The sequence below is a fragment of the Semicossyphus pulcher genome, unplaced genomic scaffold, assembly GCF_022749685.1.
Source record: "Semicossyphus pulcher isolate SPU_LCO1_2020_fin unplaced genomic scaffold, fSemPul1.0.p SCAF_6, whole genome shotgun sequence".
Taxonomy (NCBI): Eukaryota; Metazoa; Chordata; class Actinopteri; order Labriformes; family Labridae; genus Semicossyphus; species Semicossyphus pulcher.
The window spans coordinates 7,724,831-7,745,855 of record NW_027211737.1 but is presented as its reverse complement, the minus strand read 5'-3'; the positions used below and the strand labels follow the sequence as shown (position 1 = coordinate 7,745,855).

At 41.7% G+C, this 21,025-nt stretch overlaps 1 protein-coding gene across 3 annotated transcripts in view; it reads right to left on the bottom strand.

The window, feature by feature from the left end:
- ksr2 (kinase suppressor of ras 2) overlaps nt 1-21,025 on the bottom strand; it is a 124,680-nt gene that overhangs the window by 13,862 nt on the left and 89,793 nt on the right. For all 3 annotated transcript variants that reach the window (XM_069682828.1, XM_069682829.1, XM_069682830.1), the window contains 5 exons: nt 17,903-18,071; nt 14,892-14,933; nt 11,439-11,508; nt 5,651-5,699; nt 4,417-4,778 (listed from right to left, as the gene is read on the bottom strand). In XM_069682828.1, the coding sequence (XP_069538929.1) occupies nt 4,417-4,778; nt 5,651-5,699; nt 11,439-11,508; nt 14,892-14,933; nt 17,903-18,071 (692 nt within the window). The remainder of the gene's footprint in view (nt 1-4,416; nt 4,779-5,650; nt 5,700-11,438; nt 11,509-14,891; nt 14,934-17,902; nt 18,072-21,025) is intronic.

The following is a 21,025-nucleotide window of genomic DNA, read 5'->3' as shown; positions in this document are numbered from 1 at the left end:
GACTTCATGCGGAGAATCACTTTGCTGTTGGACATGTCGGTTCTCCTTGGCCGAGCTACACTCAATATTTCAGCTTAAGACATCAACCTTTCCTGGGCATCTTCCTGCCGATGATGAGATAAGCTGAGTTGCAAAATTACACAACAAAAACAGATAAACACACTCTGTAGGGCACATAGCTAATTTTTTATTTGCTGAATCAACTGTTGTAAAACATTTAATTGACACTAAACTGCTCGCGATGGTGGCTTTGTAGCCAGCAGGCACCAACTTGGTGTCTTGGGATTTTGTCAGAACTCCTCAGATATCCCATCCATGATCTACACCGCTTATCCTGTTCAGGGTCATTGGGTGAGAGGTGGGGTACACCCTGGACTGATCGCCAGTCAATCACAGGGCTGACGCAAAGAGACAGACACACTCACATTCAATTTTAGAGTCATCAATGAACCTAACGAGCATGTCTTTGGACTGTGGGAGGAAGCCGGAGTACCTGGAGGGAACCCACACATGCACAGGGAGAACAAGCAAACTCCACACAAAAAGGCCCACTTCATACGAACTGGGATTCAAACTAGGAACCTTCTAGCTGTGAGGCGACAGAGCTAACCACTGCACCACCATGCAGCCCTCCTCAGAAATTCCTCTTCCAAATGACAAGGTGGCTGTTTTTTTCACGGTCTTTGTGACATGAGCAGAACACTGAATAAAAATGCAAGAATGCCACTAATGGGGCGACGCCTGCGAGCTAGTTCAGGCAGGCGACTCGAGCTGCACTGATTTCACACTTGACATGCGTCATTCTCCACAATCACCTGACAACAGGGAGTGATGAGATCAGAGCCTGGGCGCCAAACACAAGCTATGTTCTGCTGCTGCAATAAATATTTAAAACTATGACAAACGTGAGTTGTCTAACTAAAAATGATGTCATGACTCTTACTGACAAAGTAGTGGATTGAGGACTGGTACCAGTTCTCCACCAACTTCTTCCTTTGCATGTTTTCTTGGTTCCCACACTTGATATAAATAACACAAAAATAAGACTTTAAGCAAACAGCTCCTGGATTCAGGGTTAACTTCAGCTGTAAAAGCATCCATTATTAGAATACTGACAACATATAGAGATCGTAAAATCCCCTCAGCACTGTGCCTCGTGATATTGAGCTGGGTAAACAAATGATTAGAAAAGACTAATGAGTGTTTAAACGTTTCAATCGATCACTTTTTAACTGACTGAATAAGATAATAAGACAACTTTTAGCCAGAACTCAGTCCTCCCCTGAAGTTCACTTGTGTGAGACCTCGTCAGTGAGGTGGTGCAGTTTGAGTTGTTGTTGGAGGATAAAATGTCACCATTCTGAACTGTAACATGGAGCCACTCTGTGCCAGGGTGAAGCCGTTAAAATGGGGTCTGTGGAGGTGGTGTCACATTTCTGGAGGGGTGCCATCGCAAAGGCGTATTAATAGACAATCCTCTGCCTCGCACCTGAAGCCCTCAACTCCGACTGTGCCAGGCAGGTGACCGACAAAGGACCTGAAGCCAACAGTTCATGCATATTCATGCCCGATGTTGACCTGACAGCAGCTGCATTTTGAGTAGCTCTCCTCCCTGGGGCTTTTTTTTTTTCCAACACAAAACTGGAGTTCATAGCTTTGGTGTCACTTTAGTCGACACCTTTATGTTCACATTTCAACAATTAACTCTGAACCTCGGACAAACAGGATGCATTATAACTAAGGACGCAAAGGCAGCACTACATGAAGCTAATGAAGTCACCTGTGTGCTTTGAAATGTCGTAATTAAGCTTCATCTATAGATAAAAGCCCGGCAGTAACATCAAAGATGACTGCATGTTCTCTACGCTCGGTAAAATCGATCCACAGTCACTTCTGATAAATGAAACGATCAAAGAAAAGGATGCAGTCAATATTTATGTTTCCACTAATGCAGCCTGAAAGCTCTCATCCTTAATACACCAATAAACAACACTTTGGTTTCATTTTAAAGGTTTATTATGTCTCATAAAGACTGCATCTTGGTTTCCTTATTTAAAAACAAAGGAGAGGCAGCCTGTGCTGTGAGTGTTGGTGGATAACAAAGCCACCTGTCGCACTGACATTTGCTATTATTTCAGTAATCAGCAGCACTCACGCCTGCACTTGCGACAATTTCAGCGGGAATCGACTGCAATCATGCTTCTCAATCAATCAGTCAATCTGTTATTTAGAAAATATTCACAGTGAACGAGGTTTTACATTTAGCTTTATTTCCTGGAGGTATTTTTTTTTACTGTCAGCATAGAAATTAATTTTCCTTCTCTTTTTGAATAAAGAATGTAAGAAAAAACAAGTTAGTGTTTTATGTTACACAAAAGCAGAAAAAGGAGGAAACAAAGGGGTTAATTATGACTTCTTAGAGACACATCCTCCTTTGTTCAGCCCCTGTATGACAGTGGGCGGGTGCCAAATACATCGACAGTTTCCTTTTGAATGTTATTAGCCGTCCTAATTATTAATTAAGTGTTCTTCCCTGTGAGGAGCACAGCCCGTCTTCCTCCTCACAAATGAACAAGGAACAAATACTTTCTGTTAAATGTGAGCATTAACCAATACAATACTTAAAGTTGCTCATTTGAGTTCACACCAGCCCTCAGTCGTACTGTATTAAAGACGAATACAGACGGATGGGCGCGTGGGTGGTTCAGCCATTCAACAACAGTAGCAGCAGTCTAATGATAACCTCTGTGCACTTCACTGCCGGCCACGTTAAACTCAGTCCAAGAAGAGGAGGGGGGCAGATCTGTGGCTGATCTAACATGAGTCTCCGGGGACGAGGACCAGCTTTGTAGGGCCAAACAGCTACAAGACCTAAGAGCAACCACGCGCATTTCAGAAGCAAACCACAGATTTCAGAGCTGTGAGGGTCAACTTGTAGGAGACGCAGCAGGGAGCTGGGAGGAACACTGAACAAGAAACTGTTGTTGATTCTACATACAACTTGTTTTCCAGCAGTGTAGCTGTTTGTCTCAGCAGATTATATTGAACAACAGATGATTTCCAAACCAGTGAAGTGAGACAGGGGTGTTTGTTGTGGGGGAAATTCACACCAACCGTAAGAGCACCCACGATGATACTTTTCTTCTGTTGAATATCAGCGAATAATAGGGCTGTCACTTTTCCCAAAAATCAAGTTTGAACAAATTCAACGTGATTCGTTCAAATTATATCAACACTAATGTCACCCCCCACAATTACTTTTTGCCACAAACAGCAACTCCACATTGGGTACGTGGTGGTACATATGAGCTGCGTTGGTGTTGAGATGAGCAGTTCTGTAGCACGGTCTTATACTCGAAGCGTAGCTCTGTTTTGGGAAGAGCGTGAGGGTGGGGTGGTAGAGCGAGTGAGAGAGAATGAAAGTGTGTGCACGAGTCACGTTTAGTGTTGGGGACCGGAGCAGCGGAAGAGCTGAGAGAAGAGTGATCGGTAGCTGTATAAACATAACTAATGTACAGGTAAGGCTGTTTGTGCATATTGAAGCCTACGACCCCTCAAGACTCAAGCTGCGCTCCTGTGACTTGCTTTCTGCTGCCGAATTAAAGTGACGGGAGTTAGCCCAGAAGCTAGCTACAGCTCCGGCCCTGCAGAAGAACAACAGTAAGTCTCCCCTGTGCTTTCTGACTGCGGTGGGGACGCTGAAGCAAGAAAGGTTAACAACTGCTTGGCTCGTTATGCGCAAAAGTCAGCGCATGCGCAGAATTGAACCTGTTTTCATCACTGCCTGATCTGTTCCACGCATGCGTCGCTCAACTCGAGAGAGTTATGTTGGTGTGCTGGTGGTGCTGGCTGTCAAATTGGCTTGTTATTAGATTAGAGAGTTGTGTCATTGTGTTGGCTGTCAAATTAGCAAGCAGTGTGTGACAAACAAAAAAAACGATCCTTTCAGTAACCTTGACTCATTCTTTATGTCTGTATTGATCACCACGTGATTTTAGTAAAACTGCTTATACCAATCAATGTTAATAAAACAAACAGTTGTGCAACCCTTCTGTGCTTTTATGTCGGCTTATAACAGCCACGTACTGTTTTTTGTATTGCAGTGTAGTGTATTTGTCTAATATTGTGTTGTTAATAAAGTTATTTTAAAAAAGACTTGCTGCCGTCAAACGTTCACACGTGAGGTACAAATCGGGCAGGAATGAGTATGCACATGCGCAGAACGGATCAGGCACTTTTGTCAAGTTTAAAGTCAAACATAATGTCTGAAAACATGCCTATGCCTTGCTGGTCCAATGTCAGCTTAGCAGCCAAACAGGGCTTTGTTAATTATGAGGTATAACAACAAAGACACTTTCGTCTATAACACCTGTAGGGTTGCTTTCAGGCCAACCTGTCTACATCTTTGATCCTTACCTGGTGATGATGGCCAGATGAGGCGGGCTCATGCAGGCCCCCATAAAAAGCACCACGTTCTCGTGGCGTGTGTTGCGGTAGGCCATCACCTCCCGCTTGAAGGCCTTCAGCTGGTCCTCGTTGTCGCGCTCAATGTCGATCAAGCGGATGGCGACCTCGCCGTGCCAGCGTCCGTGGAAAACCTTGCCGAAGCGTCCTTTGCCGATCATCTCCCCGATCTCCAGCTGCTCAAACGGGATGTCCCACTCCTGCAGGAAGATGCTGGTCTGGCTGGCTTTGCGCGGGAAGTTGCGAGCCGACAGGAGCGACAGGTTCATCTCCTCAAACTCGTCGCCAGAGTCCTCGTCGTTGCCATCCTCGTTCTGTGAAAAATCAAAATTTGACTGTGGTTTGTTGTAGCTGTAGTTGTGCATTTCATGGATTTACAGATTTGCAATGTGGTGATTAAAAACGCCCTTTTCGACACAAAGAGATGTGTTTAAATATTCTACCAAGATGCCAAATGCCATTGAACAACTGGAGGATTACAATCGGCTAAAACCTCCTCCAAACTAAGAAGGAGTTTTAGAGGTTTATGTCCTGACTGTAACACCTTAATGTGCCATACTTTTATTGCTAAATATGTAACGATTCTGCCTTTATTTCTTAATTGTATTTTATTTCACACCCACATGCTATATGGCAGTAAACTTGTATAAAACAAAGTAGAATCATATATTTCCCCAAAATCAAATCAAATAAAGTAAAAGTAAAATAGCATCTCATCTTCCTCCAGCTGTGTGTGGTTACCAATAAAATAATGAAGAGTAAGAAAAAGATGAAAACAGCCAGAGGGAGAAAACTGTCTGATTTATTCTGATTTGATTTTAACTATAATGGACCGCAGGAGTGAAAATGACCTATCCAAAGATGCCTGCTGGAATATTATTCAAAGCAATCTGCATCACATTTTCTCTAAATATATCATTGTTGCAGGAACAGCGCTGACGATCAGGAAGGTGTGTTTTTTTCCCCTTCTTTTGACGCATAACTCACCTGAAGGCTTTTCAGAGAGACGAGTCAAATTATGCTAAATGAGGGAAACAACGCGGCTGCCTGCGACATGTGATGAGCTGTGTTTTGTGTTCACTCGGACTCAGAAGTGTTTTCATACTGGTGCTACTGAAAAGTATGTGAGTAAAAATACAAGCAATAAAACATGGATACATTCAAAGGTCTGAAAAGAAGGACTCACATCTGATGTAGGTTCAACTTCGATTTGGAGTAAAGGGTTGCCCTCATTCCTAAAAGCAAGAAGAAGAAAAAGAAGGGAAGAAAACATTATGAACAACATAAATGTATCAAGTCTCTTTTTTCACATAGGATCTGAGACTGTACCCCTACATGGACCAACAAATATCTTACCTACTATTAGACCTTCTGTGTAATGCTTAAGTAATGTCTGTGAAGGTTCTCTTGTCATCCAGGTAAGTTGAAGTTCTTGAAGACATTTCACCTCTCATCTAAAAGGCTTCTTCAGTTCTAAACTGACTGGTGGGCAGAGCTCGAAATATAAGCCTCTGATCTTTCGGCCAGTGATACAGGATCTCATGGCTCTGTTCCTTTGAAAGTGCCTAGAAAGGCTCACTGTTTTTTTAACGGGGCGGGATTAACATTAGGCTAAGGTGGTTAACACAGCTACTGTTGAAGCTACACAAAATGACGCCCCTAGCTCAGTCCACATGGCATTACTGTGCGTTCACACCGAACGTGAGTAGACGTGATTCTACGAAATACAAAGTCGCATGACAAATTAGTGCGAGTTGAAATTGAACTTCCTCTGTGAATTCGCATCACGTGGTGTAGCGAAAGCCTATCAGCATCGAGATTCTCCTGACGCCATAGGTAACCGTGGAGATAAGCCCCGCTTCCTCTCCTCCATTCTGGAAGTGAAGGGCAAATATTCGCCTGATATTTAAACGCAAATTTTGATCCGGCGGTCAAACTCGAGTAATGCGAGGCGAATATTTGCTTTGCATTCGGTGTGAACGCACAGCTTAGAGCTACATATCCACCATCAACCCGACTGGAGTGGAACTAGGGAGTGACTTACAGGCAGGCAGTGAAATTTGGGCACAACAGAAAAACGAACTTGTACCAAAGAGCTGTTGAAAATAATAATATTGTTTGCAAACTCACAACCTCACCATCTCACTATCAATCACTAGTTGATTTCAGTCATACATGGTGTGCACCAGACCCCCTTTACAAACTGCAATAAAGCTGCATCGCTGGATTTTGAAGCTCCCAGTCTGCATTGTCAGCAGGTAACTGTCATGAAAAAGGTATTGCCTACACAGTAGACTGTGGCTGCACACTTACTCAAGGCTGCAAATGTTTAATTATGACGTTGTTCTGATTTCTGCTTGGATTTTTGTCAGCTCTGAATGTTTGAAAAATGGAAACACATTTATAACATGCTCACCAACATGACTGAAAAGCTCTATGACTGCAGGTGTAACCATCAGGGATGTAAACATCTTATAATATCATATTAATTTGTAGAGAAACTACATCAACTATGTTCAAGTATACACTGTAATAAGTTAAAGTGCTAATCTGGAAGATCTCAGTTTCGTTCTCTTTGGCGGCACCTATGGCGATAAGCGGTAATTGCGGGAGCACACTTCCCAGAAATCCAGACAGTGTTGCATGTGTGACGTCCACGGTTGGCTTCGGTTGTAACTCTTGATTTTCCTCGTTGACGGTTGCTTTCCTTTTTAGACTGTTTGCTTCATCTGAGTGTCAAGTTTCTTTTTCTTTGGATTTTCACTTATTGTTGAAGTTGTATCTGTAGTCATCCATCTTTTCTTTGTTTGTTCAGCCATAGTAGATTACTGTTTACTCGCAACACTTGCAGAGACCGGAAAAGCAGCCTCTTAGCTCCGCCTACCCTCTCTAGCAGACCAACCTCTGCTGGCTGATGCTCATTCGGTGATAGATAGTGACTTAACAGACATTTATTTAAACAAAATTTTCCAGATTATTACTTTAAAGAAAAAGAGAAGAAATCTTATACTGATGTACAAAAATTGGTTCTTAAAAACGTACATACATATGTGATGTGTCTATATCTGCTATTTTTTTCGGTCTTCCCTTCCCAAGACACCAACAACCAGAGACGTTCTGTTAAGGCGTCAGACTTTTATATTCTGAGGCTACTTTATTGAGTATTCACATTTCCAATGTGACCAGCAAACACTTGGATTTGTTGGACGTTAAATCATCACAAACATTTATGTCCTACCTCTGTGAACCGGCCGTGACAATACAATACAGGTAAGAAAAGTTACATTTCCCCTCCTTGATTTCCAACATCCAACTTTTATTTTTACATTTGTATTTTTGTTTCCTGTGTTGAGCTGGCATTAGCTTTGGCATTACTCTGCTCAATCAGGCAGTATATTTTTTAAGAAACTTCGATATATATACATGCCTGGATTACCTTTGAAAGATTCATTAACTACAGGCCTTTATTTTGTAGATCACCTGCAGTGGCCCACAGGTGGCAAGAGCACGTTTACATCAACAGATTAATGAATAAAATGTGAACTGCATTAAATGTAAAAAAGGATTCTGATTAATGGCAGTATTTTCTGACCCTAGCACTTAATTTCACGGTCGTTTTATGAATTTTCAAGTACATTTGTGCCCTGAGCCCCTATTAAATCCTGACCCCGGCACGTACACGATGACCTACCTGACACAAATGATCCCACTCCTTCTCTTTTACCCATCCTCCTCCGTCCACATAACTGGCTGTGTAACATCAGCATGTAACCTGTCTCAGTCTCTCTGTGGTACATTAACATGGGTTCACAGTAATCCTGGACTCTGAGCAGAGACCACAGGTAGGCAGCGGATAAATTTATGTGATTCCTGTGGCGCCAGGGGCCACTACCAGCGGTCAGACCGCTGCTCTAATGAAGGGAACCTGCCGGGTGTTGGGGTCTTAGACAGGCCCTCATTAACCCCGCTATGAGGCCGTTAAGGCCAAAGAAATCTGCCAGCTGACACTGCAAGAGCATACAAAGATGTCGGAAAGGGGGACAATAGCATGAATGCAATCAGAGGAATGTGAATTTCATGAGCATGCACATGTGTACATTCTGCAGAGAAAAAGGGACTGTGAGTAAAACCGTTAACATTTTGAATGTTTAGCTGCATGTGGCTACATTAATTTGGAATACAGCGCAGTGTAATTCCTCAGCTCTTGCTGGGCCAATGTGTTGCTTTTATTAACTGATAACTGTGGGGAAATTTATTTTACTCCCCCCTACAAGAGGATATATCCTGATTAATCACACCTCCCTCTCATAAAAAAAGATTGTTTTTCCTGTCTCTTCATTGCTTTCTGCAAGTTAGCCCTACAGTAAATGTTTCTGTGCCTTTTTTCAAGCTGAGAGCCGCCATGTCAACACAATAATGTGAGGAACAAGCTGAACAAGGAGTCCTGTACATTCCCTGAACAGTGAGTACTTGTGAATTTCTAAGAAACGCACTGAAGAGTTCATTTTAAAAAGCTGTCTTTTCTGCCTGAAGTACACCTGTAAAAATCTATTTCATGGACAAATTTAAAGACCTGAAAAGAAACCTGCAATGCTGCCTGAGAGGCGAGGGAACCAAAGACATCCTGTTTGAGTTCAACAATATTTTCAATGCCTTTTCACTTTTTATTTTTTCATCATCACAATATGAGTAGACTTGCACAGCCAAAGCTAACTACAGGGAAGGGTGACGCTGAACCCATCATGATTCCAGACTAACACTTGGGCAGCATTTAGCCAAGGATGTAGCAACTCAACTAGCTCCACATCTTAACTGAAACTGGACTGTTGTTGCCAAGCAACCCAAACATTATCCTGCACTCTACAGGTTATCACAGCTGTTTTAATCATGTACATTTATCTGTGTTAATTTATCATCAACCAGAGAAATAAGAGCCTGCTGTGTGATTCAGAGGAACCAGCTTGATCAATGTGAACATACACGGTCTGCTGTGATGTTAATTGACAGTATTTAGAACACCTGGCTGAGGCGGAGTGATACACAGAGTGAAAAGTCCCAGTGATGTTGTTGTCTATATCTGTGTCCCAATCCAGGGGCTGCAGCCTTCGAAGGAGGCGCTCCATGGAGTATTCATAGCCTGCGTAGACCGTTAAAATCGAACTGAATTGAGACGGTCTGGTCTTCCCTTGCGTCACCAAACGCTGCTCCTGTCGCCTAGCAACAGGTAGCTAGCTAGCATTACTAACGTTGCGTAAATAACCCTCTTATTTTAAAGAAAATTGGTTTCAAGGGCCCTTTCGTTTTCTTAAACATGGGTAACGCTAGCTATTGGATTGAGTTGAAACCAAAAACTTTTACATCTAAATGTTTATTCCTTGGCCGTTTAAGAGTCCACCATTTCCTTTGAATTGGCGCGCAATGCATCTCGAGATACGGTGGATCCTTCGCGGACAGGGAAACGGAGGAAGCATTTGTCGGACACATCTGAAGGAGACTTCGAATTGGGACAGCCTTCGAATTGGGACAGCCTTCGACGTGCTTCTGTGACGCAATCGGCCTTCAAATACGGCCTTCGAAGGCTGCAGCCGCTGGATTGGGACACAGCTCATGTCAGCACTCATGGAATGCCTCTTGTCCAATCAGATTACTTCGGTCAGAACTAACTTTGGTAAAAATTAGCACAAAAAAAAAAAATATCCAATGTCGTGGCGGTTAAAGTCACATGAGAGTTGTAAAAGTTGAAGGCTTTACCAAAAAATAATTGTCTCACTGTGAGCTAAATAGATTTAAGTTGTCTACCAACCGATTTGTTTGGCTGAGAGGACTTTGCAAACTGCACCCTTGTAGTAGACAAAATCATCCATCCACTTAATGAAATAGAAAACGTTGCCTATAAAACTTAAGATATTTACACAGGGATCTATTAAATGAAAATGCAATCCTTTTTGTTTTCCCACAGAGATCCACTGCCCACACAGTGCAGCTCATTCACAATCAGCCCCAGTGTGTGCACGGAGACCTCGCGTGTGTCTGTAAAAAAAGACAGCCTCCTATATAAATGTGTCACACCTTATGCAAAACTGTCAGTACAGCTTTTACATTTAAACGGCTGAATATGACCTGAACATACAGAGAATAATCTTCATGTTACATCATAATGATTATGTTAATGAATGTATCTCTACACCTCGAACACTCCCATTTTCTTCAAACACACATGAAGCCCACGTTAATGTATTTACTTATAATCTTGTATTTTTTCTGATTCTTATTATTCCGAGACATTTCTCTCCATTTTCTTATCTCAAAGCTCGCAGCTGCTACAGGAATATGAAGACATCAAATAGAGTGTTTTTAACATCCAAATACATCACTGACATGTACAACCCCATGCTGTACTCTTTAATTTAAAAACCATTTGACTTCCTCTATCTAAACCTTTTTGAAGACCATGTTGATATTTTGAAAATTAAATAACCGGTGACATTACATGCTATTGATTTAACCATTATATTCTATGAGTAAGGTCCATATCTCATCACAATTGACCATCAGCCTGTACATGGAGGTTCTCTTGCCCTGCTTCTTGTGATAGATTGACATCCTAATCTAATGAACATCTGGGTCGAAAGGCATCTCGTCACCCCTCCTCCTCTTCCGGTTGTTTCCCCGTGACCACTCACTTCCTCACGGAGCCAGTGAAAATCCACTTGGCATCCCAAGTGTAGCGTGAACTGAAGGCCATGCTAACATTAGTCTCAGAGTATTCGTCATGTCGGCCCTCGCATTGAAATTGTCACCCAAATATCTGTGCTCCAATAAGTCGGACTTGGCCTCTGACCAGCAGCCGGCAGAGAGGAGGAGGAGGAGGAGAGGAGGATGACTGAGAGGAGACATGCACCAGATGAAGATCAGCAGCACCTTCTTAATTTCTTTAAGAGAGACGTGTAGTTTGACTGATTACTTCTACTCACCCAGGTTCAGACAGGACAGGGTGCAGGATGACCTGTGGCGCTCTGCTGGGAGGAGCTTCTGGAGCAACATCTGGAAATGTAAGAGTCACAAAAACACAACCAACAAATTAGAGCAAATTCGGTGTGTAATCCTTTTATCATTGTTTATAATGCTGTCTGTGCTGAGGAAGATATACATATGGAGGGGTGGCTAAAGGAATATCTGGATTTAATGGAACAAGGTGCCAAATTCCCATTTGCAAATGTTGGACACAGAGGACTTGAGGGTCTTTAGACTTCAGTTAGTTCATTTTCGATAACCCATCATATAGTGTATGATTACAGTGATAATCTTGAAGATTTTCATTTAAATAAATGTCTGTTATGTCACTATCTATCGCCGAATGAGGTAACACAATGGTGATTGAGCCTATTGCCCACTGATGAAAGCCTTTGTGATGAAAATCACAAGCGGCGCCCAGTTAGTGACGTAGTTTTCAATCATCCAGCAGTGGTTGGTCTGCCAGAGAGGGTAGGCGGAGCTAAGAGGCTGCTTGTCCGGTCTCTGCAAGTGTTGTGAGTAAACAGTAATCTACTATGGCTGAACAAACAAAGAAAAGATGGATGACTACAGATACAACTTCAACAATTAGTGAAAATCCAAAGAAAAAGAAACAAATTGGACGCTCAGATGAAGGCAAACAGTCTAAAAAGGAAAGCGACCGTCAGCGAGGAAAAATCAAGAGTTACAACCGGAGCCGACCGTGGACGTCACACATGCAGCACTGTCTGGATATCTGGGAAGTGTGCTCCCGCAATTACCGTTTATCACCATAGGTGCCGCCAAAGAGAACAGAACTGAGATCTTCAAGATTATAACTTTAAGATGTACTTTTCAGCAAAGGCATGTGCACTCATTAGCTTTATTTTTGCTTCTTTAGTATGTTGTAAATACAAGAAATCATGATGGTTTTGTTTTGGATTTTTACTTCCTGGTTTTGCCTGATTGGTCTTTGTCTTTTTGTCATGTTTTTGTGGTGTAAAATATATGTTTGTGTCTTGGCATTGCAAGATTTTAGAGGCTACAGAATGAATCCTTCTGATTTACTTAATATCAAAGTACCTCGTTGATTTCTATTTTTTGTGCAGAATCAAATGACAACAAACAACTACATACTTTCTTTGCTCGCTTGACAGCAGTAAAGTATTTAATTTTACACTATCAGTGATGATTTTTGAAAATAAAATGTTTGTGTTTGTCATCAAATTTACCACAAAATGACTTGACATGAACGTTTAAATACTGCTGGAACTCAATACCATCTTTTACTCTTATGCACCGAGAGTGAATTATGCAACAATTTGTTTGGATGCAGGAAAGAGAAATGATCGCCGGACAAAAGAAAATCCCCTATTTTCTCCAAAGCACACTGAATTGCTGCATCTTTCTTGACATAATCTGTATGGAGATGTCAGTCACTATAGAAAATGTTCTCATTCAAGTACAGCAGTGCCATATCACATGCCGCACTATCACAGCTTGTGTCTTTAAAACATGTAGAAAACGCACATTTTCTACACATCATAAAAAGACGATCGGCACATACAGCGTGCCGGGATTATCTGAGAAAGAGAAACAGCAGGGGGAATCCTCTCTGCTATTCTTTGGCACTCCTGTTCTACATAGAACAAGATGAGTAAGGTCAGCTGTTTACTCTACCTCTGAAAGACATCAGAGGGTTTGCTGCTACGCTTGTTGCTTGCGTTGGCACACTCTGAGAAATTTGTGACACAAAGTGGCAGCCTCAGAAAAAAAACATTCCCTTTGTGGCACGGTGCATTAGGAACCCTGTCCGGCTCTCAGCGAGCAGGACAGGGTTTTTGTTTTCAGTGTGGAGCCGGCATGGATGTTTGCATGGATTTACTCCAAAGACCAGCGAGCCAGGAGGATTGGAGCCTCTAAATCGGCCAATGGTGTGTATCTGAGCCAGTTGGTGTCTGTGAACCGTGTGACAGACTTCTGCAGGGGGATTTAGACTAAATTGTGCGCTGGAATAAGGGCTGGGCAGTAAAACGCTTTTGATAGGGGATTGCAATATCACACAGTTTTTTGCTTGCATGTCAAACACACATGGGAGAAAACGTCCAATTTCAACTGCAAAGCTAGTTTGGGCCGCAGGCGTAAAAACGGTTTGACTTCTATTAAACAGCTAAAAGATGATTGAAACTGAAAACAATGGGGAAATATTAATCCTGTTATCCTAAAAAGATGGTGGAAGTGACACAATATTGTAACACCACATTGATTATATGAAAGTTAGTGGCCGCTTGGCTAGCGACCCCCTCACTGGACAACCTGTGTTCACCAAAGATCCTGAGAGAAACATTGAATTTTAACCTGAAGCCGCTTTGTTTAATGTTTTCCGGTTTTTAATCACCCGGTCTGTTTGTGTTAAGGATGAGAACACCTCTGTGGATAATTCTGCTCCTGTTAAAGTTAGAATCTCGAAGATCTCAGTTTCATTCTCTTTGGCGACACCCCTGCCGATGAACGGTAATTGCGGGAGCACACTTCCCAGATATCCAGACAGTGTTGCATGTGTGACGTCCACAGTTGGCTCCGTCAAATTTGTTTCTTTTTCTTTGGATTTCCACTTATTGTTGAAGTTGTATCTGTAGTAATCGATCTTTTCTTTGTTTGTTCAGCCATAGTAGATTACTGTTTACTCGCAACACTTGCAGAGACCAGAAAAGCAGCCGCTTAGCTCCGCCTACCCTCTCTGGCAGACCAACCACTGCTGGCTGACGGAAAACGCGTCACTAACTTTCTTTTATGTGAAAGTCGCACCAGACACCCAGTCTGTAACACTGCAAAGGCTTTCATCAGAGGGCCATAGGCTCAGTCACCATTGTGTAACCTCATTCGGCGATAGATAGTGACTTAACAGACATTTAAATTAAAATCTTTGAGATTATTACTTTAAAAACCTGATGTAGTTTTAACACAGAAGGAATCCTAACGTAAACAAGCTAAGCACCTGTTAATAAGGTTTTTTTTTTTGCTCCTAAAGGCAGCTGATATAATTCAGCTGAAAATCAGACAATAATCAGAACTTGAGTATCGCTGCGTGCTATATTCATGCTTCTCCAAAAACCTGTCTCCCCTGATCTCAATTACATCTTATTCTTTTCTCACACTCCACTCCAGATTGTCTGTGCTGTAATAAGCTGCCAAATGAGCAAAGACTTTGAGGTACCAGTGTGGGCAAAAAATCGGAGAGTCTGGGCATTGACGAATCATTAGGAGGCCTAAATGAGACGAGCAACGAGTGGGTGTGAGGGCCAAGAGTCTTACAGCAAGGCCAAGGTGAGGAGATGAAAATCAACAGCAACATCAAAAGAACCCTCCTCCTCCTGATTTTGCTGGGCTGGCTGCAGTGCAGTATGGGTAATGATCAATTATGAGGTACTTACCTGGGAAGATGAATTGTTGTTTGTATTTGAAGTAACTGGAGGCTGCAGGAAGAGACAAAAGGAGAGTTGGCGTTTGATCAGAACTCATAAGGGCTTTGATAATTTTACCTGGCTGTTCGTTTGTTCAGTATTTAGACGCAAATGACTTCAAAGACTGTAGAAGTTATTATATTAAGTTTTAATTTACAATGCAAATGTAATGTAAAGGCATTGACCCTTCTATTAAATAGAAAATAGTTTAAGTATCTTATCTACATTAGCTGCATGACTCTGTGGATGAAACGTACGGATGCAATGATACCACTTTTTTTCAGACCAAGTACAAGTACTTACATTTGGGTACTTGCCGATACCGAGTACCGATATGAGTTACAGTTCTCATAATGACTTTAAAAGCATGTTTTATTTTCATCAGATGTTCCTCATTTTCTGACTGTAACAAAGTAAATCGACAGAATGATGCGACTGTTGCTGACATTCTAACACGCAACTCTGATTTACTTAACAAACATGAATCTGCCACAGATTTTACTTTAATGTAACCTTTAACACATTCAGTGGATTTCAGTATAACACAACATAATACACGTCACGTGATGAGTGCTCCCATTTCTGAGCACACCTGAACGCAGCACTACACAGCATCCCCCCCCAAACACGGCAGTGAGGGCGACATGCCCGGACTTATTTACTGCAGCTACTACGGAGACATCAGTGATCGCCAGTGGACTCTTTTTATCATGTGTGCGTCCATGAATATGTAAGTTGGTTTGCTTTAATATTTATGTTACACTCTGTTAGCCTCAGTTTGGCTGCGAGTGTACATGTTAGTGCTGTCTGTGAGGACTAAGCCTTTTTTCTGAGAAGTGACATTGCTCCTTCTGTGCCTACCTGCTTAACTAACGGGAGGCTAACGTCAAGCCGTGAAGTGGTATCAGGTGCGGTTGTATCGGTGTAGTTTTACGAGTACTTAAGCTCTGATACCGCCCCTAATGAAAAGGTCAATCTGTCCACCTCTTTCCAATTTTGGTACAATCTAAAATTTTTGGATGGACTGCTTTTAAATTTTTCATTCATGGTTTCCAAGGCAAGGCAAGTTAATTTATATAGCACATTTCAGCAAAAGACAATTCATAGTGCTTCCAACAGGAATGCAGGATAATATCTGCTCATCATCAGTGCTAAGATTCAATATGATCATTGGCCCTGAATTAACTTTTCTGCTAATGTGACAGGCCAATAAGATGACGCTATAAAGCTCCTGTGAGGCGTTTTTCGCTGGTTATGAAACAGACTGAAATTAATTCTGATGACTCTATATGACCTACAAAAGCAAACCAGACCATCAGCGACAAGATTGATTATTCCTACATAGTTATTTTTATTCCTGAAACTGCTGCTGGTGGGGGGTGGTAGGTGTCAGACGAAGTGATTAACTGCACGCTGCCTTTGTTTACATTTTCCAGGGCAAAAATTTGAAGTGAGTGATACATATGACTGTTAAAGAAAGCAGGGTGAAACCGACACTTAAACATGTACAGGTTAAATTCAGCAAAGAGATAAGAGGTATGGCTTTGTCCACAGGCACCAAAATCAACACAAACCTCACCGTAGTTTTAAATATGCTTCTGTGGCCTTAGCCGTATCACATTTCCACCGGCGTCTGACAGGAGGATGCTGTCCAAATTACGGGTTATCTTGGACAATGTCTCCCACCCACTCCATGATGTGCTGGTTAAGCACAGGAGCACGTTCACTTAAAGACTCATTCCCCTGAGATGCACCACAGAACGCCACAGGAAGTCATTCCTGCCTGTGGCCATCAGACTCTACAACTCCTCCCTCTGAGTGTCTGACACACAGACACCTATTTTAAACTGTGCACTGAACTGAACTCTTACATAGGCTGGATAATTGTGCAATAATTCAACTGTGATATAAATGCTGCCTATACTGTTCACTTGTAAATAACTACATTGGTTTTTTTTGCATCATAACTCTAACTAACTAACTTTTTGCATTTAATTTTATTCTGGCATTCATATTTAATTCTGGCATTCATATTTAAATCATCATAGATCCACTTCTCAGCATTTAATCTTTATATTTATCTCGTATTTTACTGTATATAGAATGCACATATTTGACATTTTTTCTTACTTCTATTTTATGCCATATATTTATCTAAAAGCACTACTTTAAGTGCAGAGTCACAGAGAAACTAGCAGGGCTGAAGTCTTGTTTACTTGTCTGTCCACAGATTGTGCACTACTATTGTTTACTATTTGAGCTAAGCTTTTGGAACCACTGTTCCCTCAATGCCTTGGGGAATGCAAGCGGAAAGAAACTTCCAGTCCAATCAGAAAACAAAATCTCTCATCTAAAAAGTGGGCTGCGTCCTATACACCGGTGCAACCAATATACCAGCATAAAATGCCCTCACGACAATCAATGTTACCGTAGGCTGCCAGCTGCCGTTAGCTACAGCATCGGTAGCTAGCAGGACTGCAAACTCGACATGCTGAAAACGCACGGTAGGCTGTAATTTGTGTGTGTTTTGAATGTGTTTTAAATGAAAATAAATTGTAATAGTGTTGAAATAACGTGTATACATGTTCTCATTAATAAAAAGAAAACCTTTTGTCCTCTGGGATACCCCCAAAAACAGACCACGTCTTACATTCCAGTAAACTTCTGTCACCCTTGTCATTCTACATTGGACCATGCAATGCTGGCATAAAGCCGCCCCAGTGTGTGTTTTTACATAGCGTTCCAGCGTTGCAGAAGCAAAACGTGCGTGAGGTGTAAACACGCGTGCTTCAAATACACACACACTGCGCTGTCCACCCTGCCGGCTCTGCAGTTTACACTGATGTCGTTTCGCCTTTGTTACTACCTCCTTTTACGGATGTTTATTCAAGATGCACATTGCATGCATCAATCCCCGTAAAGTGTCAGACAAGGCTAACTAAGGGTTGCTTCCTTTTTTATAACCCTGCACATTCTTTTACCTGTTAAGTTGAACTGTTTCTGTTGCCGCGCCGACTGTGGGGAGGGGTGTAGTGGCGAGGGGGGCGTGGCACTGCTGGGCAGGGGAGGAGCTGGGGAGGAGGGTGTGGAGGAGGTGGTGGATGAGGGGTTACTGCTGGAGTCTGGTTGGTACGGGACTGGGATGTGATCCTGAGAAGAAAGAGAAATGTTAATAGAAGCTTTCGAACACTTCAAGTTTTCATCAGTTTACCACAAAATGCTTGCTCTCTCCTTTATCGTTGGACTCTGAAACACACCAGAAGTTTCCAGATTGATTTTCTACCTTCCAGGCAGCTCCTGGTTGTCATTAATTTCAGTACAATATGAAAACTAACTCGGCGAGACTTGAAACTTGCCTGACAGAGGTGATCCATCACAATGAGCTATTTCCTGCCTGTACTTTTTTGACATAGCTATGTCATCTCAGTGAAGGGCTGCTGTTGTGAACAGGAAGCGCTTTTAAAAATGGCTTCAGTGGTGCATTCAAGGATGCCCCAACATCCAGGAAATAATGTTAGCTATAATTGAATCAGGAAAGTTACTGTACATGCGTGCTCTCGTCAAATTGCAGCTGACTTTTCCAGGTGTTCACTTCAACAGATCTGGTCTCACAGTGATCTCCATTATTAATCATTGTTTTTAAGTAAGAGTGTAAAAAACAGATTTTTGTGCTGCCTTTGAAAGCTTATCGTTCATCACTTTGGGCTGTTTGTGTACCACTTTTGTCAATAAAAAGTTACGAAAGAATCATTTTTTTCAGTAATTCTCTCCTGACTGTACAGACTGTTGAAAGGGCACTTCATCAGGAACAAAGTCTGAAATTTTCTGACAAATTATAAGCAAACGTGAAAAATATTTTTCTTCTGCTCGGCACCCAATTCTTGAATCTCAAATGTCAGATCATCCTTGAATGCAACAATATTGAAAGTTCTTCTGTCTCTGAAATGCTAAGTGATGATAATGCAACCGACAAGAAAGAAAAACGACATGCTTTCTATTTGATGGATTATATTTCTCAAGGAAGTTTTATGGCTGTGCGCGACATTTCTGAAGCCAACTGAAATGAGCGGAAATCGATGGTCGTCTCGAAGGTGGGAAATCAATCGGAAGATTTAGAGTATGCTTTGAAGGATGGTCTGGGATGATGTAAGGTGTATGCAATCTGTACGACTATTGAACACTCCTTTACAACTTCATCTTCCCTATTCAAACAAAATCATTGAGTTTGGACTTCTTATGAAAGTTGTCATCTGCCACAGGAAGTCATAAATCATGTAACCAGTGTTATCGATACATTTCTGGCTTCTCTTTTCTGAAGACCAGGTTGGGTTACTTTGTGAGTTTGCAAAGTTGATAGCAGCAGTATTAAACTCCTTTTTTGGCAAAAGCTGGGAACATTATCAATTTAATGATGATTTCAAGTATCTTTCATTATCTGAGCTCAGGTGAGACACATTTGAAACAGTTTAATAATTCCAAGATATCCTCTTTATTTGCAGTTTCACATTAAGAATTTTCTTGTTGGTACGTGGCATGTAACTGTCTGATGAACCGTCAAAACTACCTGACCAGGCTGCAACTTTACTGTGATGCCTCTGTGTCGTCATGTGTTTTCTGTTGTCATCCTGGAGGTGTGTCTTTGCAGATCACTCACTGGAGTAACTCGGCACACCTGGGCCCAGTGTGCTGAGGTAACTGAAGCTCCAGCAGTAAGCTCTTTCTCTCTCTCTTCTCTCTCCACAGTTGATTTTGGTGATGTTGGTTTAAGTTCACATTTTGTGTCTTCACTTATTTCCACATCTCATATTGTAAATATTTAATTTGAATATTTATTTTGGTCTAATTTGGTTCAATCTCTTAAATAAAGCTACATATATTATGTTGGATATTTAATTTGGTTTAATTTGAATTAGAATTGTTTAAATGTTAAACACGGTGTGGTCTCCCTTTTTGTTTTGACTTTTTAAGCCAGGTCATGACATTTACAAAATTGTGTCCAATATAACGTTCTACGTGTGTTTTTTTTTTTTTTAGAACTTGAGAACAAATAAAGAGAAATTTGGCTTCCCACTTTAGGAATGGTGTTAGGTTTGTGTTTTTTGTTGGACTCTGTTTTGTTTTTTTGTCTGCTTTTTTCTCCCTCCCTTTTCTCCTCTCCTCTCCTCTCCTGCAGTGCTGTTGTGTGGCAGGGGGTGTGGCTGGATTCACCTCCAGCAGGCAGACAAGGCACGCCTGATCAGCTCATCAACCTCCCTCGACTTCTCTTCAACGGCAGATAATTCCAATTCCTTTGGTAGAGCTGACACTCATGGTGAAGTATATTTTCTTTTGAATTTTTTGATTGTGTTTTCATTTTTTTTCCGTGTTCGCAGGTTTTGGTGAGTTGCCTGCCTGCCTGCCTTTTTGCGTGCTCTGTGCCTGAGCGTTCTCGGTCCTCGTGATGTTTCCTCTGACCGTCGAGTCACCGCAAGCCAGCCAGCCTCCCGTCGCCACAGCTTGCTCTGAACATTTTTTGTGTAAATTTGTAAATAAATCTTTTTGTATTTTTTACCGGTGTCCCGTCTCTACTTTGGAGGCCCAAACGGTACCAGGCCGTAACAAATGGTCTTCTTCTAAATCATCCTTCTCCACCTCATTGATCTGCATTTCAAACCCACAACCTTCAGAATAAAATTGCTTCACTGTTTCAGGTTGTATTTCAGCATCTTTGTTGTAGCAGGCAGGTTTTCATTTACATGCTGTTCATTTATCGTAACATATTTTGATGTTTTAATGATTTAACATAAAACAGATCTGTTGTGTCTCTGTATGATCTTGTTATATGACAGGCACAAAGGTTGAGCATTTGTAAAGCTCTTATTTTCACGTCTTTTATAATTCTTATTTTCGGTTCACAGCACTTCCATCATAGTGTCACAAACACGGGAGCCTTGTGATAAACTTTTTTTCCTCTGGAACTGAAATTGTTAGATGTGCTGACGGCAAAATATTCAATGTATGAAAACAAATCCATCTGTGCAAACAGCAATACTGCTGAAGATATTTTCGTACGGTTTCATGATCCCCTGGGAAAAAACACGATGACTCATAACCATTTCAGGCCT